At 41.9% G+C, this 23260-nt stretch overlaps 1 protein-coding gene across 1 annotated transcript; it reads right to left on the bottom strand.

Moving 5' to 3' along the window:
- Window positions 1–2240: 2240 nt before the first annotated feature.
- LOC122652150 (purple acid phosphatase 22-like) lies at window positions 2241–22726 on the bottom strand. The gene is made up of 5 exons (XM_043845823.1): window positions 22547–22726; window positions 22138–22429; window positions 3886–4457; window positions 2607–2695; window positions 2241–2460 (listed from the first exon to the last, which is right to left on the bottom strand). The coding sequence occupies exons 1-5, from the start codon at window positions 22706–22708 to the stop codon at window positions 2247–2249; spliced, it is 1329 nt and encodes a 442-aa protein (XP_043701758.1). The 5' UTR covers window positions 22709–22726; the 3' UTR covers window positions 2241–2246.
- Between the last annotated feature and the right edge of the window lie 534 nt (window positions 22727–23260).

Here is a 23260-nt window from a genome sequence, read left to right as displayed (position 1 = left end):
ACCTATTCTAGCCTAAACCTAAGTACACCCTAGGACGCCTTCATCACTCAAACACAATTTAACATACATAATTGGTTCAACCAACGTACTTATATGACAAGGTTTGCCGAGGAGCGACCCGGGAACTTATTCGATTGAACAACCAAGTTTTAAACAAGGTGAGTGGAATAGACATTGATTTCTTTTATGGAATGTTTACTTCTTTGCTTGTATGCCACTCATGCATAATGAGTATATATGAAAAACTTGTATTTAAATTCTGCCATGCTTATATATGCTTGCCTTTCATTCCTTTACTTATTTATTTAGAATGTATAATTTTCATATGAATACATGTTGTACCTTCTTTCTTTATTTGTTTATGGAATATTAAAGATGTGGAGCTGAATTAAAATTTCATGTTTGAATATCATTGATGGAATTGAGATTGAATAGATGTCGTAGTCAGCTTGGAAATAAAGGATATGGTGCATCGTAGTATGGGATGCTGGAGCACTATACACTTTATACTATGTACATATAGAATGGCATGTAGCTAGGGATTATCATCACCCACACTACGAACCCATGCCAACAGAGGTTAAGGTGTTGGATACCATAATTGTGTGAGGTCAATGACTTAGAGAGGCATTGGTCGGTCGGTAAACTCATCATGATCGCTAAGACATGGTGATAGCACAGAAATGTGTGAGGTCAGTGTCTTGGAATTGGCACTGGTTGGCTGGTTTCCATCAGTCTATAGGGTTGGTGGTAGCACAGTGGTAACCTAGAGGGCTGGTCGGGCTGACCATGGAGAGTACGTTGGAGCCGACTAGTCTTCTCCGACAACTCAATATGGTTGTAACCAGGTATGGGATGAGATTCTATACCTGGAATACAGGTATTGGGGATTGTGGTAGTACATTCTTATCTAGTGACTTAGACATTGTTGTTATATGGATTCAATAATTAAAATTGAATCTCATGCATATAGGATTCATATTTGTTGCGCTTGCTTGTATGGTTTATTTCACTCATTAGGCTCAATGGAGATCACCCCTCGAGGAAACCCCTTTTTTAGATGATTTTGCAGGTATTGGTTCACCAATGGGTGACGAAGATGTTGATGGAACTATAGATCTTTCTTATCTTGTTGTTCTGTGACGATCATGTGGTTATTTTAATTTCCTTTCTTTTAGAAGTGTAATTATCAAGTTATTACACTTTTTTTTAGCTCAAATGGATATGTATATATTATAATACAAGTATTTGAAATTTTACAGTAAATGATATAATCCATCTTTTGGGTAGTTCAAGTTTTCCGTTGCTCTATGATGTTCAGTTGTTTTCTATCTACCCTTTTTGTGTGGCTTGTGACGTGTAAGTATTGCTTCTAGATCTTGAAGGATTGTTGGATATCATAGGATATCCGGGTCACTAACTGGATCCTCCTACGGGGTGGGTTTGGGGTGTGACACTTCATCTATTTCAAAATTTCTATTCCACTTGATTTCTATTTAATTAAAATAAGGTGCAAAAATCAGACCAAACAATTTTTGAAATATAAATCAATCCCTAAAATTGAAATAGAAATCATACCAAATCAGGCCTAAGTGGGAGAATATAATATTTTCACATATAATAAGCTAGCACAGTCATTATATTGGCTTGGACAAGTAGAATGGTGTTGACTGGTGGGCATGGTTGGATGGAGCCCAATACGGAAATGATCTATTTCCTTACTGGGTAATGGACTTTCTAGTTAACCACCTTAAAGTGTAAGGCGATATCTGAGTCTATGAACAATTGAGCCTTATTATGGGAAGCCATTAGTTGTTCTTTGTACAGGGTTGGTCCCTACTCTCACCCTATAAATTGGTAAAAATACTCATTAGTTGCTAAACCTAACTGTCATAAAAAATAGAGTAGACAATATCAATGGAGAAGGTCTAAGTGCAAGAAGATTGTTTCCTTCCAACAATATAGATCAAGGTAAATGTACTTTCATGTTCAATGGATTTGCCATATTGATTGTGTAGTTTAATTCTAAAACTGAAACACTCTAAGATGACTTTTATTTCATTATACACAGTTAGTAGTTTGTAATGCATCCAGCCAAAAAATAAAAGGAAGTTTGAAATGTAGGTGCACGAGTTAGCAATGTGTACAGAAAATAGAAACAACCCTCTACCGATTGGATCCAACCTCGAACGAAATAACTATAGGGATTTGAAGGTTTTTTTCATGATTCTAGGTACAGATTAGCTTCAAAGTTCGTCTTTGGTCGATATAATAGAAGGTTTCATGCACACGCTTGACATGCTCAGACTTTCAAGCCACACCTGGTCTGCCATTAGCGGTTCTCTATCATTGTTGCGGTGCCATGACCAAAGAGCATGAGTTTGGTTGAATACCCTGAGCCGGCCATGTCCAAAGCTCGCCTCCCGGAACAACGACAATGGAGACGGAGGGTCTTTGAACCTTCAACAATTGCGCGCATATGAAATGAAAATCAAATTGTCATCATATGTTTACCAGTAGTAATAACTAAATAGTTATAAATCTCATTTCTCATCTATAGTTAAGTTAAATCAAAGAAAATTCACATTTCAAAAGAAAATACTCACATTAAAGCAAGTCCTTCTCTGTTTCCTCCATCACCAATGGTCACATGCACAGGTCCGCATTGATTGATCTTGTTGTTGTATATTCGAGTCTGTAATAAATTTTCAAAAATAAATTATGGAGAAAGTTTTCTTACACCATGGGTGAAGGAAAATATAAAATGCTAAGGTACGTCCTGATGAAGGAATCGACGAATAAAGGGAAACTGCTTTCAATATTTATATTTTTAATGGGAGAGGGTTGGGTATGTCACCAATTTTCGATAAGTTAACCGCATAATAGGGGGAGGGGTTAGTTTCCTTTTTCTGGTGAACCTTCAAACCTCTTTGCTTCTTCATAAGCGGGCCACACCGTGGTTTCTGTCAGGGACCTTGCCTAGCAGAGATTCAAGTATTCAATACCCCCTTCCCTCCACCACCCCCACCAACATGGCTACACCCGAAAAAAAAAACAAAACAAAAATTAAAAAACTGCATTGAAAAGAACCATATAAAATTCGGATTCAGATCCTCTACGGCACGCTGTCCGTAGCGGTCTGTACAGCGCAGACTAGGCCGTACGTGCAATGACTGCCTTACCCCTGCTCGGGCAAGGCGTTTGGGCAAGGGTAAGGCAGTCTTTGAGCGTGCAGCTCAGTCTGCACCGCACAGGCCGCTACGAGCAGTTGCGCTGTAGAGGATCTAAATTGATAAAATCCCTTCACATTTTCACTTTGGGGAGTCCGAAATTCTTGGTAGAGACCCCACTAACAAGTAAACTTCAAAATATATCTTCAGGTGAACTGCATCTTAGAGTCAATCACATTTTAATTTTGTTTCCGAAAAAACCCCTTCTCTCCTTGTAAATGGTAAAATAAGACAGGTGGTTGGCTCTCACATGTACGTTCACCTATTGGTACGTGCAGAGGAACCAAACTCCATTAGTTCTACCGAAATATTCTATTGTTCTACCGTAAAAGAACACTATCTGGACGTGCTGTGTCCAAACAGGGACACGTAAAATGACTGTCACACCCCATGAAAAGGCAAAAATTTTCAAAAGTGCGGAGGTCATTTCAAGTGCCCTGTGTCTCGGACCATGTGCAGCACTGCAGCACCTAAGTAGCCTTCTTTCTTTCTCCTCCCCCCCCCCCCTTCCCTCCTCCCTATTTTTTTTTTAATAGATGTAAGAACCGATAATACAAATAGAACAGAAGAACCAAAAATTAATAGTCAAAAATCAAAATTAAACAGATTAATTTTGACCAGAAAACAAAATGAAAGAGAGAGAGAGAGGACTCACAAAGCGTTCGTAGGCATGAACATGTCCGGTGAAAACAATGTCGACCCGGGCCTGATATAATAAGCCCTCCATGGCTTTCCTCATGCTTTCGCCCTCGCCTTCATGGGCAGTATTGGTGTTATACCACGGGGCGTGAAGTAGAACGACGAGCCAGGGTGTTTGCACCCTATCGACATTGGCCAAGTCAGCTTGGAGCCACTTGTATTGATCAGAATCAGCGTTAAAATCAGTGTAAGATCCCAACATGATAATGTGAACACCGGCGGCAACATCGAAAGAATAGTAGAGGTTGGAGGTGGAGCCGCTCTCCTCGAAGGGCATACGCCACCTTGCATTATATGCTTTGAAAGGCTTATGCTCGAAGATGGGGTAGGTTTCAACCTCATGGTTTCCTTGGGTCACCATCCAGGGTCGCCGGCTTGCATATGGTTGGACGAAGCGGCCGAAGGAGTCCCAGAGGGGCTGTTGGGTGTCAGCGTAGGATATATCTCCCGGGAGTAAAAGCACGTCATAGTCTGCTTCGCCGACGTGTGCTAGGGTTGATGCTGTCCATTCCGTCTGTCCTAAATCTCCTGTTAGGCGCGCCCAATGCATTAGAGATATAAATTAGGAACAAGAGATGGCTGCTTGGTCGCGTGCCCTGCACCAGCATGGGACCAATGAGAGCATGTGCGAAGTGCATCAATATGAATGTGATTTTTTATTTAACAGGGGTAGCGTATAGATTCACAAGCTCCTATGTCTAGGTGTAGGCTCCAAGTGACATATGGGTCGTGGAATAGGTACTCAGCACCTTTCATTGGGGTAGGGTAGTCAATTTGCTCACCTATGTGTCTGAGCGTAACAGCCATGCTATCGTTCAGAGTTCTATTGCCCTTACTTTTTGTATTGAAACACATTTAGAATTTAGCTCGTCTCCAAGGAGCCTAGCATGCCCATTGTGCATCCGGCCATTGGGATGTGCTGCACACATCCCTAGGCGTGCACCTAGATGTGAGCGTACACCTCAACCGCTGGATGCCCCCTAGGTGTGCCCTGGGCATTGGGCTCCCTGGAGACGATCTTGATCCATCCTAATCCACACATTAAAGCATAGGCAAAAATAGGGATCAAGATCGTCTCCAGGGAGCCAGCGCCCAGGGTGCTGCCAAGGGGCATCCAGCGGCTGAGCTGTGCCGCACACATCTCGGCGAATGCCTAGAGATGTGTGCAGCACAGTCCAACGGCTGGTGGCATCTTGGACTTGCTGGACTCCCTAGAGACGAGCTAAATTCCGATAGCCATTCCACCGAACCAATCAATAACTGTTTGGGCACATGAAGCCTTAATCTGTGACCAATTGTTTTTTATCTCCAGCTGTTATTTTTCGACCACCTAAAACCTTGAACCATGACTCATGATTGATACACCATGGGCTACCGGAAAAAGAGAAATCATGGGAACTTTCGTGAAGTATAAAAACTTGAATCATGATACATGCTTTTTGTTTTTTTACCAAAGCATGTTTCATGATTCGTGATTTGTAACAAAAAAGAAAAACTCGTCAATGCAATCTTCAAGAACCGTAAACCAAGAACCATGAAATCTTGTTACTTATTAGAGAGCCAAAACCTTGCGTGGATAATATCAGGAAATTAGATTGCAATGGGAATGGGATGAGAGGAGAGGATTTGAACTGGCAGGGAAGGCCAAATATCGCACGTGAGAGGGAAGGAAGAAGTTAAAATTAAATTACTAACTTACCCCTCATTTTTGTGTCATTATACACTAGACATGAGGATACAAAAGTCAGGTAAAATTGATTCTTACCAAGAAAAGCCCCCATTACATTAAGGAAGGAAATTGATGATCTTTTTTGGGTAATTATCCATGTAACAATGGAAGGTGATGTTTTAAAAAATTATAAGATAAATCTCATCCATCTATTTTTATGATTTTTTTTTAATTTAAATTGTTTTTTTTTTTTTTTTTCATTCAAAATAGAAAGAGTGCATTGTGATGTCTAAAGTATAGTTGGAAAATCAGGTTTTCTAATTCAACTTGTCTTTCAGAAAAACCTGGTGACTTGCCTGGTCAGACTTGGTCAAGGAAAGTCACGTTATTTCTTAATTATTAGTGCAATAAATATGTATAAATTAACAAAAATCAGGAAAATACAGTAAAATATGGGAAACAAAAAATAAATAAATAAAAAAATCAAGGAATCACATATAATTTTATTTTGAGTTTATTCCATTGAATAAGATAAGGGAGTTGAGGAGACGAGAGTATCTTACTATTTTAGAATAAGGATTTATTATTTTACTCAACTCAGTTTCTAAGTGAATCGGCTTTGTGTTTTTTTTTTCTAAAAAAACCTAAACTCGCCGAGTTTGTCATGACTCGGACAAAAATACCAAATCTTATTTGATTCAGAAGATTTTTTATCGAGTCTCGTAATTTGGTATCCTAGCCTAATCTACACAACTTTTGACCAAGTTTTCCAAATTTTTAACTCGACTCAGACTACTCATCCCAATCCACTCAGTTTTCCAAATGTGGTCTAAAGTACTCTTACACATGCATTGACATACATGAGATGTGTGTCAATACAAAAGGGGTATTTAGTTGAAATAGACTCTGAAATTTGACATGTGGCGAACCTATATCATGATCTCTTAATCTAATGGTCAGAATTGAAATATTATTTATCCACGAGGCAGTAGAAGCCTATAAGACATTTGGACAAATATTAGACCTTTTTGACAAAAAGAATACACCTTTTTTGTGGCTAAATGATTTATCCAATAAAGACTTTGATGTTGTCATCTAGATATTGTCAAAGAATCAAAGGACACAAAAAAAAATTTGGAAAAAGAACGCTACCTAGTCGTGTGCGGGGCGTGGTTCTTACGCCTAGACTCAAGGCTGTGCGAAATGAGCGTTGTGCCTTTGGAGATTTTCACTTTTCATGGGGTGCAACGTTCATTTCACACAGCCTTATGTCTAGACGCAGGAACTGCATCCCCCATGCAACCAAGCAACATTCTTTTCCCCAAAAAATTTGTAGTGTTCAATTAGGGCAGCATGCATTAGTTTTGGTTAAGGTCTGGCCCTTTAATCTATTTCTTATTTTTGAACCTAATACACCCTATATTAACCACCCAGTCCGAGATGACACGTGGAATGGCTTGGGTTCCAAGAACCAGTCTTCGTCCAAGTCTGGTCAGACCACGTGCGTGGCAGTTATATTGGTTTAAACACATCAGCAAGATCAGTTTTAGAGAACCTTGATAGATGGTGACTGGTAACCGCAATCCACGTGTGAGAAGATTCTGAATCCCAGGAAACGAGGAGAGGATCGCCCTTTCGAAGGGTTTCCTAATCCAAGCACAACTCCACCGCCTTATGAAGAAGGAAAGCCATCTGGTAGATCTGGCAAATCTTTAGAAAGAGGGTTGGGGAGAGAAACTTGTATAAATAGAGGCCCTTGCGTCCATGTAAAGGGATATTCAAGTATTCAATGAATAGAGAAATCAAGAAACCATCAAGGGTTATCTTCATTTTCCGTAGCCGTTTCTAGTCTAGTTCTAGTTCTAGTGTTGTGGTGTTGACAAAATCCCTCAACACCTTTCTTTATGTAACATATTTGGCGCCGTCTGTGGGAAACAAGGGAGAAAAACCTATGAGGATTCCACTATGACCAACACTCGCAATCAATCAAAGGTTTCAAAGGCTGCCGCTGTCGCTGTTGCTTAAGGAGGAGCCTTGGGTGGACCTGCAAGTCCTCACCCCAGACTGCATGATCCGATCCTAGAGGTGAACGAATCCCAACAGGAGGAATCGCAGGCAAGACTCCCTGGGGATCCACCACGGTACGTGACTATGGAACAATTTGATGCGATGCAGTCTCGATGGCAAGACAAGATGGACCAGATGTTGGAGGTGCAACACAACTTCCTACAAGTAATCTCGGCACCACCACATCCGTCACAAGCGAGGGAAAGAATCCATTCCCCAAAACACAGCGAGAACTACAGTGATGCGAACAACGTTCGAAGAAAGGGTAAGGAGGTCCTGGGGGACAGCAAGCACCAAGGATCCCAGATGACCAAGGTCGAGCAAGCCTTGAATGACAAAGTGCTGGAGTTGCAGGATCAGATTCAAGAGGTCTTGAAGGGAAAGAACCTGGCTCTGAGCCATGATTTCCAATTAACCACCGATCTCGCTTTAACAGATGAGATCAGAGCAGAACCCCTACTAAAAGGCTTTAAGATGCCTGCGATTGAGTAGTATGCGCGCACGACGGATCTAGAAGACCATCTGAAAACCTTCAAATTGTTAATGTTCTTTCAGGGAGCATCTGATGCTATAATGTATAGAGCATTCCCCTCTACATTGAAGGGGGCGACAAGACAGTGGTTCTCACACCTCAAGCCGCGATCTCTAACCAGCTTTGTAGAGCTTGGGCGGGCCTTTCTTGCCCACTTCTTAAGCAGCAGAGTTCATAAGAAGACTATAGCCAATCTCATAGCTATTAAGCAGCACTCTGATGAATCCATCAGATATTTTCTTACAAGATTCAATAAGGAGGCACTGGAGGTGCAATATCTGGACCAGAATGTGAAGTTCCAAGCTCTACGCAGTAGCATCAGGGATGTCGAGTTGAAGAAATCCCTGATCATGGATGAGCCGGCGGACATGTATGAACTCTTCTCACGCTGCGAGAAGCACATCAATCTGGTGGAGGTTCTTGCGGCCAAGCAGGAGAAAGAAGGCAAGTCCGAGAAGAAGAACCAAGAAAATAAAGATTCCCAGTCTAAAGGAAACGGCTAAAAGAACAGCAAAGACTAGAAGGATGGGAAGAGAAAGAGAGATGACAAGGCATTCCAAAGAATGATTCAAACTCAGAGCCAGTCTATACAACCCTCACTCATAACCGGGTGTATATCCTAAATAAGATTAAGGACCAAGTGACATTGCGCTGGCCAACCAAGATGATCAAGCCCGCGCATTCACGTAACAAGAACAGGTATTGTAGATTTCACCAAGATCATGGTCACGACACAGAGGACTGCAGGCAACTGAAGGATGAGACCGAAGCCCTCATTCAGAGGGGCCGCCTGAGGAGATTTATCAAAAAGGAAGGTGGCAAAAGGAGACAGAGGTACCGTCCCCGAGAACCCGAAGAAAGGGTGAAGTCACCTACTCAGTTGGAAGATACCGAGGACAAAGAAGACCGAGCAAGGGAAAGCGACACACTAAGAATGCACCCCTCAGGGAAATCACTATAATCTTCGGGGGCCCCGGGTTGGGGGGTGAATCCTCTAACTCTACAAAGAATCATGCCCAATGTGTATTCCATACTGAAGTACTCAACAAGAGGAGGAAGACTAAGCAGCAGATAACATTCTCTGATGAAGACTTATTTGACCTACAAGTTCCACATGACGATGCCTTAGTGATCAAAATGACCATTGCCAATTGTGCGGTGGCCAGGACCCTTGTGGACAATAGGAGTTTAGTTGACATCCTGTACTATGATGCGTTTGAGAGGATGCAACTGAAGTTCGAGATGCTAAAGAGGGTAGAGTCTCCACTATATGGATTCAATGGTGCCCCTATACACGTGGAGGGTTCAATCAAATTATTTGTGATGGTGGAGACGGAACCCAAACTCTCTACGGTAATGATGAATTTTTTGATAGTGAAAGTTAACTCCACCTATAATGGGATACTTGGTTGACCAAGACTCAATACCCTACAGGCTATTGTCTCCACTCCCCACCTAGCCATGAAGTTTCCCACTGATGAAGGAATTGGAGAATGCCGAGGAAGCCAGTTAACCTCTAGGAAATGCTATAAGGGTTACCTGAGAATAAGGGGAAAAGAACCTCAGATACTCCAGATCAACCTTGAAGACGATCGAGATGATTCTGAGCATGAAACATCAGAACCAGCCGAGGATTTGATCCCTATAGAAATCATTGAGGGAATGGAAGCTGCACAATACAGATAAGAGCAGGCTTGAACGGCGAGCGAAAGAAAAGCCTAGTAAATTTTTTAAGGAATAATGCTAATGTATGTTCGTGGTCGGCTACAGACATGCCCGGGGTTGATCGGGAATTAGCGAACATAGGCTAAGTGTTTACCCGACATCCAAACCAGTTTTTCAGAAGAAAAGGACCTTTGCACCAGAACAACAAGAGAAAGTGATTGAAGAAGTGATCAAGCTACTAGAAGCAGGGTTCATAGAAGAAGCAATTTACCCTGAGTGGCTTTCCAATGTTGTAATGGTACCCAAGCCTAATGGCAAGTGGCGTATGTGTATTGATTTCAGCAACTTGAATAAAGTATGCCCTAAAGACTATTACCCCTTGCTTCGTATTGATTTACTAATAGATGCACCTGTCGGCCATAAAATATTAAGTTTCATGGATGCCTATTCTGGGTATATTCAGATTAAAATGTATGAACTAGATATACTGAAGACCTCTTTCATTGCCGATAGAGATACCTACTGCTATACACGCATGTCTTTTGGGCTAAAAAATGTAGGTGCCACCTACCAACGGTTAATGAATCATATTTTTAAGAATCAAATAGGGCACAACATGGAAGTTTACGTGGATCATATGCTAGTGAAAAGCTTGAAGGCATCAGACCACGTGACTAATCTGGAAGAGACATTCCAAGTCTTAAGGAAGAGTAAAATGATGCTAAATCCTGCAAAGTGCGCGTTTAGGGTAACTTCAGGAAAATTCCTTGATTTCATGGTATTATAGAGAGGGATAGAAGCAAATCTAGCCAGAATCAAAGCTATATTAGAAATGCAGTCACCACAGAGAGTCAAAGACTTGCAAGAGTTAACAAGAAGAGTAGTAGCACTCGGGAAGTTTATCTCAGCTTTTGGAGATCGGTGTCTCTCATTCTTTAAGGCACTAAAGAACAGAGCAAAGGACAGACAAACAAAGGGAGTCAAACTCACTTACGAATGGACAAAAGAATGTCAAAAAACGTTTACAGACTTGAAGAAATATTTGGCCAACCAACCTCTCTTGGCCAAGCCAGACCCAGGGGATGTGCTCCAACTCTATTTAGCTACCACCATGGTGGCTATAAGTGCAATATTGGTCAAAGGTGACGGTCGAGTGGAAAAACCAATCTACTATGTAAGCAAGGTGCTCTTGGACGCAGAAACCAGGTATAGCAACATAGAGAAGCACGCTTACGCCTTGATCATAGCGGCGCGAAAGCTAAGACCTTACTTTCAAGCTTATATCATAATGGTGGTGAGAAAGTAGCCATTAAAAAAAAATTTTACAAAACCCGACCATTCTGGATGGATGGTTGCATGGTCGGCTGAGCTGGGAGAATTTGATATCCAATACAAACCGCGCATAGCTATCAAGGCAAAAGCATTAGCAGACTTTGTCGTAGAATGCACTTTAACAGATGATGATTCAATAGTAGTAGATGACGACTATGAAGAACAGGAAGAGCCCTAGATGTTGTATGTGGATGGATCCTCCAGTAGCGTTGGATGCAGAGCAGGATTGATACTAACAAGCTTAGGAGGTTTTGTGGTACATTATGCGTTGAGATTTGAATTCTAAACTACCAACAACGGAGCTAAATACGAAGCATTGATAGCATGCCTATGCTTGGTGAAGAGCCTGATGGTGAAAAAGATCACCGTACATAGTGATTCACAGCTAGTGGGTAACCAAGTGAATGGAGAGTACGAAGCTATAGAATAACTTATGGCACAATACTTGAAGAAGGTACGCGAATTAATTGTTGAATTCAATTACTTTCAAATATGACAAGTACCCCGTACACAGAACACATCTACAGATGCACTATCTCAGTTGGCCACATCAGATTTTCAAGAGTTAGGAAGAACAATGTATATAGACATTCTCGACGTACCAAGCATCGAAGAAACCAAGAGTACATTACCCATTGATGTTGAACCATGTTGGATGGATCCTCTTATCGCATATCTCCAAGGGGGCCTGCTTCCGACCAACAAAGAAGAAGCTAAGAAGATATATATGAGAGCAGCATGGTTCATTATGATCGAGGGAGTACTTTATAAAATAGCTTACGCCATGCCGTATTTGAAATGCCTCAGGCCATTAGAGGCAGAGTATGTGTTTAGGGAAATTCATACTGGCATTTACGAACAACACTTGGGGGACATAGCGTTAGCTCATAAGGCCATCAGGCAAAGATACTTTTGGCCATATTTACGAAAAGATGCAATGAGTTTTGTAAGCAAATGCATCAAATGTCAAACCTTCGCACCGATCACCCATCAGTCAACAACTGAACTCACCTCTATCTCTAGACTATTGCCTTTTGTACAATGGGGGATGGACATTTTGGGTCCATTCCCAAAGACATCAAGAGGTAGACAATTCGTGGTGGCAGTAGTAGATTACTTCGCTAAGTGGGTGGAGGCAGAGGCAGTGGCCATTATCTTAGCCGCAAAGGTGTGGAAGTTCTTCCTCCTTCTATCATATACAGATATGGAATCCTGAGAACCCTTATCACAGATAATGGGAAGCAATTTGAGCAGAAGTTCAAAGAGTTCAGTGATCGGTATGAGATTCAGCTATGTAAGACTGCAGTAATACATCCCCAATCTAATGGCTTAGTTGAAGCCATGAACAAAATCTTGCTGGATGGGATAAAAAAGAAGTTGGACACAGCCAAGGGATTATGGGCTGAAGAGCTACCAAACATCTTATGGGTATATCGGACAACCACAAGGCTTGCAGCAGGGGAAACCCCATTCATGTTGGCATATGGAACTGAAGTAGTAATTCCTGTGGAAATTGGAGAAACTTCACTAATGGTATAGCTTTATGACCCAGAGACTAACAGTAAAAATCTGAGAGCAAATTTGGAACTGTTAGAGAAAATCAGAGAGACAGCACGTGTAAGGAATGGTGCGCATGAACAATGAACTACATGCCATTATAATGCAAAAGTGAAACCAAGAATATTTCAATAAGGAGACCTGATACTTTGCGAAGTGGAAGCCTTTGATCCAAGAGTCATGGAAAAGCTAGCTTCCAATTGGGACGCACCATACAAAATCTCCAAACAAGTGGTGCTAGGAGCTTATCATTTAGAGACTTTGGATGGGGTACCCATACCACGGTCTTGGAACTCAGAAAATTTGAAAAAATTTTACCAGTGAAGGTCAGTCCTCACTTGTTTTAAATCAACCTTGGATTATTTTAAATGTTCAGATTTTTACATTTAATAAAGTTATCAATCTCATTGATTCATTTTTATGAACAAGCTATAAAGGATTCGCATGTTATTAATAATGTGCAAGTTATTAATAAAAAATCAATGGCCTTCCGACCATATTGGTGAGTTGCACCATAGTGGCATTCCACAATGAGAATTAATGGTCTTTCGACCATAATGGTGAGTTGCACCATAGTGGCATTCCACAATGAAAATTAATGGTCTTCCGATCATAATGGTGAGTTACACCATAGTGGCGTTCCACAATGAGAATTAATGATCTTCCGACCATAATGGTGAGTTGCACCATAGTGGCATTCCATAATGAAAATTAATGGTCTTCTGATCACAATGGTGAGTTGCACCATAGTGGCATTCTACAATGAAAATTAATGGTCTTCCGACCATAATGGCGAGTTACACCATAGTGGCATTCCACAATGAGAATTAATGGTCTTTCGACCATAATGGTGAGTTACACCATAGTGGCATTCTACAATGAAAATTAATAGTCTTCTGACTATAATGGCGAGATGTTCTTCTGACTATAATGGCGAGTTGCACCATAGTGGCGCTCCATAATAAAAATTAATGATCTTCCGACCATAATGGTGAGTTACGCCATATCAACGTTCCATAAAAGAATTCATGGTCTCTAGACCATAAAGTTGCTTTTGACCAGAATGATCGATTTTCAATGAGTTTAAACGTAGATGGATCATGATGAAAATGACAGTATGAAAAAAAAAATACACAAGCCAAAGCATCATGGATAATAGAAGGAAATTGAGAAGATTCATCATTTATTAAAGGGGAACTTCTTACAACATAGAAATGGGGTACCAAAAGCAACAAATACATCATCATTTTACAACGTTGAAATGAGAACTTAGGGTGATACAAAGTCCCAAGAAAGAGAAGTGGGTGTGTTTGGCTGCCAGTGAATGCCTCTTCCTGGCAACAAAAGCGAAGTAGAAACAAGGTGTACCTAGACCACAAGCACGCAGAGCATCATCTTGGTTCGCCAGACAACAGATGTGGAGGATAATGGAAACCGGGGCCCAGAAGCATGAGACAGGAGTAGCCATAAAGAGGATGCCGTACAAGCTACGATCAACCCAGACATACATGGCATGCCCTCCTGTAGCCCAACTCGAGCCCGAGAAGCCTTGAGGAGATTATTTGCCAACTGGGAATCTCCATACGGATGTCTTCGGACTCCCTTGAAGACGGAATGGATCCCTGCGATGAATTCCTCCCATTATGAAAGATAAGGGTGTTGAAGACAACAAGAAGAACGCCGGCTCAGATCCTCCAGCGCAATACTTGTGCAAATCTTCCCACCCTTGAATTCTGAGGAGGTTAGGGTGGCAGGAAACAACCACCTCAAGACTCTCCACCTCTTTGTGTCAACATGACAGCGTCAAGCATTGACGCAGGCACATTATACAAAGAGGTAGCCCCCCAGCTTGGAAGTTCAAAAGACACGGTGTGTCGATTGAAGATCGAAGCTGTAAGGGCAAATGTCGTTTAAAGATCAAACTTGAAACCAGGGCTATAAAGTTGGAGAGTCAACACCCAAGAAATGGCATCCGCTATAGCCATAGAAGTAGCGACGTTCGTGACACTAGAGAAATAGGAGGACATCAAGGGAAGAACAGGGAGGAAAGCCGCAGTGAAGATCCATGGCTTTGTTCCAAAAAGGAGGTGTGACAAAGAAAAAGAAAGGAAAACCCCCTATTTATAGAAGGATGGACGAACTAGATTGAAAGGGAATCCCCAAAAGATGATAGTCTGGAGTTAAAGGAAGTAATTGCCAGGAGACATGTGGCATGTCCCCATTGCTCCTACGATTACCAAAGCTTGTGTAAAGATTTGGAGAAGATGCGATGGTTCAATTTTGGTTCAGATCCCATTAATAGCGTAGTAAGCGAAGCGTCATATGGCAGGTCTAACGGGACATGGGTAGAATAAGAGGCCAAGGCATTAAATGTACTACGTTGAAGGGTACAATCAATAGCTTGGTAAATCATCAAAAAAAATCATAAAGTATGGCCCCTCGACGATAATGGTAAATTGAACCATAGTAAAAGAAGGAAGTGATGGTCTGCCAACCATAGGGATGAGGCGTACAACCCATAGAAAAGTAAAGCTACATCGATCATGATTGAGCGAACAATACAAGCAACCGAGGCCGAGAAGAGTAAAAGGAAGATTTATGCAAGAATAGAATGAAAATCTCATTTATTTAGATAAACAAAAGTTTATAAGTTACAAATACCCAACTTATATATAATAAGAGTTATAAATATAAGCGCTTTGGACGCGTAGGATTGGGAGGTGGTGGTCTTGGAATGTTCTTGGGAGGATCAAAAAAGGGTGTTGAAATGGAGGACGGGTCCAACCTCACCTCCTTCACAAGAACTTGAGGGTTGAAGCCCAAGTCAATATTCCCCTACTTAAAATAGGGGGTAGCCTTCTTCACCTTATTGTAAAGCCACTATGCACCTTCTAATGCCTTCTCTTCATAGAAGCATTGAAATACTGTTGATTTGAGAAGATGCTCGATGGTCAGATTGGCTGCAGGCTACTTTTTAACCCAAAGATAATCAACAATGGCATCTACAATGTCCCTAGCAAAATTGAGACTTTCGAGTAGATCATTTTCCCACCTCTTAAGCGAATTGTAACAGTCCAACTCATCTTCAAGACAAGTTTTAAACCTTAGCAAAGCAGCATTTAAAGTTGCATACATCTTTACTCGAGCTTGCAGTTCCTCCACTATACTCGCACCATCAGAACGTCTACCGGGTTTGATAATACGGACCTATATAAAGTTCAGAAGTTATGGTCAGAATTTGCTAACATACAGAGATTGGGAAGCAGATTTTCAACCAAAGCAAAAAAATTCTTCATTAAAAAAAAATTTTGTACAAGAAAAAGACAGCAATCCTAAACTCTGAATACAACAGATGAGAAAAGAACAAAGATAAGAAGAACAGTTAAACAAGAGTTGGGGAATCTGTGTTCGGATTGGTAGCATCAGAAGGAGACTCTTTTGTATTTTGGACCTGCATAGGAGCAGACTCCTTAGGATCCCGATCGATTGGAGCTTACTCGCTGGATCCCGAGCTCCCCTCCTTAGCCTTCGAAGACTCTATATCAGTAGGAGGTCTGGGTATAGGAACCCTCATCTTCCCACTTGGCGCAGTGGGAACATAAGTGTCGTCCTTTAGCATGGTCACATTTTCTCCCCCCAAATGCTGTGGGGGCAGTTAGAAACATGGACTTCGCCATGGTGAGGGTATGTTCCCTCTTATTCTCCAAGGAAGCAATGTAGGCTGCCACCGCCCGACGGCCTACTTCGGCAGTTAACTTTTTGGCTGCCTCCCATTTACTCTTCTCAGAGGCAATTTCCAATTTCTGGCTTTCCACCAGATTATTCTTCTTCTTCAATTCCTCTTCAGCCAACTTCAAAACCCGCTCAAGATCCTCAGATTGTTTTAGGGCTGCCACTTGAGCCTTCTCGGCAGTCCCCTTCTCCTGTTCCCGCTTCCTGTTCTCCTGTTGAAGAGTGTGGATCTACTGGTCGTGATCTTTACAGACCCGCTTCAATTCCTTATACTCCTCCTCCATTTTACTATATACGGAAGCCAGATCGCTCTTCCGTTGCACAATCCTAGCAACATGGGCTAATGCCTGAAAAAGATGATCGAGTCAGGAAAACAAGGAAGACTCATTTCTACCAAGGATGAGCAAAGAAGAGGTTACTTCTTAAGTCCGGGAACAGGCATTTCTCTCCAGGGAATCATTGTGCATAGAGGTAAGTATATCCCAGTCGGTGGGGGGGGGGGAGACAGTTTAGTGCCAACTGCTCAGCAGCATTGGAGTCACCCAAAACCTTTTGGTCAACATGTATTGACCACTTAAGAACAAACAGATCAGGTTTTATCTTTTGTTTCTCCTTAACAAGCACCAACTTCTCCTTTAGGGGCTTCAGAAGTTGAGTGTTCTTCTGGATCCTTGAGGAAGCGCTAACATCCCAAGCATCATGATTGGTGACACCAAGAATTCTCAAAGTCGAAGATTCCCCCTTTTTGCCACCATGGAGACTCAAGTTCTTGGGATCCTCGGTTTTCTTTTTCCGAGTTTCGGTCTCGGGAGGTACCTTCTCCTGCTCGGGAGGAGCCTGATTTCTCTTCTTTCCCTTCAAAGGAACCGAGGAAGCCAGTTCATCCCCGGTTATCGTGATATTCTCCTTCTCGACCAACTCGAATGCGGAAGATAGATCAAGATCCATTTCATAAGAAAGAGAAAGAAAGCACAATTAATATGACTATAGAAAGGTAAAAGCAAGAATAATTATATACACTCTCACCTAGCTCAAGTTGAGACATATCCAGAGCATCCATCTCAGCTAGCTCCACGAGATCCTTGGGCTCTATTATTAAATTAATGGTTTTTAGATCCTCCTTGTCAAGGAGTGGGATCTTATTTAGACTAGAGGTCTTGGGCGAGCCCCATTTACAGAGGAATTTGTTTTTTGAGCATGAAGCCTAAAAGAACCTCTATTTCCAAGCATGGATTGAGGTAGGAATATTACTTATGATTTGAATGGAGGGATCACGTTGGTGGAAGAAATACCACCCAGGGTGATTCCTGAGTGAGTTGAATAGGAAACACCAAATGAACAGTGCAGGGGAAGGACGCCTATGTAATCGGGAACATTTGAGGATGAACGCACCCACACACCTCTAGGAATTTGAAAGCAACTGGCTAGGAGCAACTCCATAGTGTTTGAGAAGACGAGAAATGAATTGGGGAATAGGAAGACGAAAATCTGCTTCAAAAGAATCTGAGATCAAACTGATCTCACCAGGGCACTTGGTATTTAATCTCTCTTCAGGAGAAGCAGCCCTGAGGTTAATGGATTCGGGAATAGAATAGACCTCATGGAGCTCCATGACATCAAATACATTCAACACCGAGGGAATTTCCTCTACACTCCTCCCTATCGTAGGGTCGTGTTGAGGTTGGCGAATGCGACGAGCTTTCCCATAAGGAAGTGCAAAGGATTTCTTTGAAGGGCTACTATGTCGGGGTGCAGAGGGTCCACTCGAAGGGTTACGTCGGGAAGTACCGGCGAAAGTACCAGACTTCCTACGTTGAACCGTATCAGACACCCTAGGGGGAACTACAGTAGTCTCCTTAGACGCCTTGGAAGGAGCCACTGTAGCTTCCTTAGACTTTTGGCCATGGAATCGCAGATCAGATTCTTTAAACAAAGCGGCTTCATCAGTAGTCGTAGAAGTTGGAATTTTCTTAGAACTTGACATCTTTTGGAAAAAGAAAAGAAATCAACTACAAAAAGCAAAGAGAAGATGACTTACTTGAGTAAGAAAAGTGTGGTTGGAGCAGAAAATTCAGAATGAAGAGGCTTTAGAGTGAAACAGAGGCAGCGAATCCTAAAACTTTAGAGCTCAAAAACTGGGGAACTATAAAGTAGGGCAATTTTAGGAGTTCAAAATCCTTTATACCCTTGGGAGGAGAATGAATGCTCTGCATCAATCCAATTTATTCAGTTCAATGGTCAAGATATCAACGAGAACTTATTGGATGCATGTCCAACCCATGAAGAAAGCTTCCTCAACAAGATAGCAGCGGGAGTTCAAGAGATTCAAATTTAAACTTTATAAATGTCTTTTCACGTCCCCTCAAAATGCGTGAAATTCGAAAGATATGTCGGTCCCACGTGTTAAAAATGGAGAATGGCAGCACAACTTTGGGAACTCCTGCTTCATATCCAAGGGTACAACTCCCAATAAAAGATACATTTCAAAACAAGGATTGCATCCTCATCTAGGCGATGGTCGGTACTACTGAACATTAACGAGCCTAGGAGGAAACGGGCATGGATCTACAGTGAATGAAGATCATGGATGATTGAGCATAATAATCAGTATACTGATCCTCGAAAGAGACAAGTAATCCTCCCTACGCCTTGTTCAAGGCAAAGGGAGTAGGCGGCAAATGATACACCATATATTATCCACCCAGTCCGAGGATGACACGTGGAATTGCTTGGGTTCCAAGAAACCAGTCTTCATCCAAGTCTGGTCAAAGCATGTGCGTGGCAGTTATACTAGTTTAGACACGTCAGCAAGATCAGTTTTAGAGAACCCTGATAAATGGTGACTGGCAACTGCAATCCACGTGCGAGAAGATTATGAATCTCAAGAAATGAGGAGAGGATCACCCTTTCGAAAGCTTTCCTAATTGAGCACAACTCCACTGTCTTACGAAGAAGGAAAGCCATCTGGCAGATTTAGCAAATCTTTGGAAAGAGGGTTGGGGAGAGAAACTTGTATAAATAGAGGCCCTTGCACCCATGGAAAGGGATATTCAAGTATTCAATCAATAGAGAAATCAAGAAACCATCAAGAGTGATCTTCGTTTTCCATAACCGTTTCTAGTCTAGTTCTAGTTCTAGTGTTACGGTGTTGAGAAAATCCCTCAACACCTTTCTTTGTGCAACAGAACTGTAACGTGGATAGCTATGACTAGGAACTGTCACTATAATATTATATTCTACTTAAAAAATTCAAGTGTTTAATTAAAGAAGTATTAATTAGGTTTGGGTTAAGGCCTATCGCATTGTTTCATTATATTATTTTAAAGGGAAAAAGAATTATGTCGGGAGTCTGGCCTGCACTCCCATGAGTCTAGCTCTCTCCTCCCTATATGAAAAGACACCTCTGCCCCCTTGTTTTGAGAAGAAAGAGAGATAGACACATGGGAGTAGGGCTGCAACAGGGTTGGGTTGGGCCGGACTGCAACAGGGTTGGGTTGGGCCGGACTTTATAGAAACCTAGCCCAACCCTGAGTCCCCTTAGCTGGGCCCAGGCCTGAGCCGACCCTGATTCAAGACCTGAAAACTCCAACCCTGACCCGCCCTCAGGGTCAGGCCGGACTAACCTTGATTGGCCCTGATCATGGGGAGGGGGAAGGAAATGCATGGGCTGGAATAGACCGGAGAGAAAATTATCAATTTTACGTAAAATAACACTATAATAAAATGTATTATATCACTTATTATCTTCATATATAATGTATTATATAACAAAATGTGAGTGACATTTAAAGTTTATAATATATATATTTTATAGTACAACTTAAAACAAGGTCGGGCGGGCCAGGCCAGGCTTAGCTAGCGGCCTCAACCCTGGCCCGACCTTGACCCGCCCTCAAGGCCAAATATCTCAGCCCAGACCCTGTTCGGGCTCAGGGCGGGTTTGGGCCGACAGGGCCACACTTGCACCCCTACATGTTGGCCCAAACCCGCACCCCTACATGGGTGTACTCCGTATGTCACACTTCCTGATAGAAAACTGTTTTCCCTACTTTAAATTAGTTACAGTAAAAGGAACTCCTGAACAGGAAATGAGATTGAGGGTATCATCCTCACTATGCTCACTAATTGCCATAAATACATCATGTTCCACATCATGTTCTGTCCTTTCTCTTCTACGGCCATGACCTTTTGATCCATTTAGTTCAATTGGACTGGATTAATGTGTGACTAAGAACTACAACCAGCTAAAAAGTTTTACAGGAAAAAAGAAACCAGCCAAAAAGAAAAAGTAATAATGGATCAGATATTTTAGGAGGCAGTACATATGACAGGAAGAAGGCAAAGACCCATCATGATCCATGAACCATTGGAGAGTAAAGCACTTACCTTTTTTTTTGAAAAGTAAAGCCCTTACCTGATCTTACCCTCTAGTGCTCAGGTTCTCCTATGAGAATAATTCCCGTACAGCCTGAGCTGCACAGATGGAATCTAAGAGATAGGTCCCATTATTGGATTCTATCTGTGCGACTCAGACCTGTGGTTTTTGTATGAGAACCTGAGCCAGCCTCCTTACCCTCCTCGTCAATAGCTTTAATAATTGTAAGGGGTGCAGTGCAGCCTGTGCCAAGGCACATGGGGGTGGGCGCAATGACCAACCTGCCCCCATGCACAGGCTGCCCATGTGCCTAGGCATAGGCTGTGCTGCGGCTCAGAGAACATTCTCCTTAATTGTAAACACTCAGAGCATTTGTGAAGGGGACCAACTTTAAACCATCCCAGTATAGTGCTAAAAGTAGAAAAGCTAGCATGAATCCGTAAAATCGGCTTGAACCAAGTTGAAACCAACCTAACTCGAAATTGAATTTCTGGAAAATTGGACTGAAATCATACCAATAAAATCCGACACCAGCCCAAAACTCATTGAGAACCGTAATTTTTTCATAATTTTATATACATATATATGTCAAATTAAACCCAAATTGGACTCAAACTGAAAATAACCCCATAACAAACTGATTAGAGTAACTGATAAGAACCCATAACCAAACCAAATCAAAACCAAAACATAACTTTTATTGGTTTAGTTTCGGATTCATCCTTAGGACACCGAAACTGATTCATTCTGGATCAAAACAGGCCAAACAGACCGATTGACACCCCTAAATGCTATTGTCATCCTTATGTACATTGGATTCTCCCATTACAGAAGACAACTCCAAATCTCCAATTCCATGGACCATTATTCACTTTTGGGACTTCAGCTTGAAGTCTTAAACATAAAGAATACATAACTTATTACGTCCTCAAGATTCCAACTAAGTTGGTTATCCTTTGGGGATTGAAGTGTGGTTTGGAAGAACAAGGATTCTGTCCAGCCGTGGTGGGAGCTGGACCATCCAATCCCACTAAACGACAGCAAAAACGGGGGTGGGGTGGTCGTTTCACAGGGACCACCCCACCCCTGTTTTTGCTGTCGTTCCAGCACGCACCAGGGCTGGACAGTAACGTGTCAACCAAAAGAAGTTGCGATTTCTCAATTTTAGAAGTTGCCGGAAAAGAGAAGTGAAGGGAAAGGAAGGGAAACCAAATGAAAAATGAAATTTGCAGGTTAATTAAGCTGTTAGTTAAGGTATGTATGAACAGGAACAACGCACCTACAATCGCGAATTCAATGGGGAAGGTAGGTGGAGGAGTCTTGAAACTGAACTCCTGGCCGGTTCCACCGCAGCGATAATAATAGATGGTGTTCAGATTCAAAGGTCCGATCTTGACGTGATGGATCTTGCCGGAGCTGTAAAAGAAGTAATGATACCACTCATGTTCTCCGGTTGCAGAACCCTCATAATTTCCTGGTGTTAGCCCGTATTCAACAATCGAAGGAACCTTCTTATCGTCCGTAATCCAACTAATTCTCGCATGATCTATTCCAACGAGCGATACATGAACCTGTAAACAGAGGTTTTTCGAATCACACAAATCAATCAATCGTAGTCTTATAATAATAATAAGCATTTAATTAGAGATCGGGAGAGAAAGTGAGATCAGATATCATCAGAGGGAGACCTGTTGTGGGTCGGAGTCCGAACCACGGTGGGGAGTGGATATAATGCTCCGCGGAGGTGGTCGAATGTATTCCAACGAAGCGTGCGATTGTAGGAATTGAGGAAAGGAGATGAAGAAAAAGGAGAAGGAGAACACATAGATCGGTGGCGAAAATTTCTCCATTTCTCTGCTGCAGGTGCAAGGGAGGGCTCGAAGAAGTAGAAACTTTGTAGCAGGAAAACTCAACAAATACTAAAAACAAATCTGTAACTACTGAGAGGAGTTTGATGGCGTCAAGGGAGCAGCCCCTCTTGGGGAATCCTTATAGCAATATATGCCCATACAAAAGTTCCCATTGCGTAACACCTCAAACACTCACTTTTTTTTACCAAACTAAAGAGCTAAAAAAAAATTATAATAATAAAGCAGAACACCAACAAACTCCACTAACCTAAGTCATGTACTCTGCCTTCTCTTTTTAAAATTTATAAACTACAGGTTACACAAATTAATCCTACCAAAACAAAAAAGGTTACACAAATTAAAGAGTGAAAGATAGAACCTCAAGCTCACACTAATTGAGAATCAGAATCACAGCCAAACCAAGTGGACGGTGCGGAAGAAATGAATAATATTCCATGAGGCTCTCAAAAGAAATAACCTAGAATCCAGATTTGCTCTTCGTACAAAAGAAATAACGTGAGTCCAGATCAGGTCTTCGTACAAAGAGAGTAA

Source organism: Telopea speciosissima, chromosome 2 (genome assembly GCF_018873765.1).
Source record: "Telopea speciosissima isolate NSW1024214 ecotype Mountain lineage chromosome 2, Tspe_v1, whole genome shotgun sequence".
Taxonomy (NCBI): Eukaryota; Viridiplantae; Streptophyta; class Magnoliopsida; order Proteales; family Proteaceae; genus Telopea; species Telopea speciosissima.
The sequence above is the reverse complement of the archived record's forward strand: the minus strand, read 5'-3'. Positions and strand labels throughout refer to the sequence as shown.

Bases quoted from the DNA above. Each gene is read 5' to 3' on its own strand.
- LOC122652150 (XM_043845823.1), bottom strand. From the start codon at position 22,708: ATGGAGAAATTTTCGCCACCGATCTATGTGTTCTCCTTCTCCTTTTTC. The intron at 22,430-22,546 runs GTCTCCCTCTGA...CTCTGTTTACAG, and splicing joins CGGACTCCGACCCACAACAG to GTTCATGTATCGCTCGTTGG. The intron at 2,696-3,885 runs GTGAGTCCTCTC...AATTTATTACAG, and splicing joins TTCATGCCTACGAACGCTTT to ACTCGAATATACAACAACAA.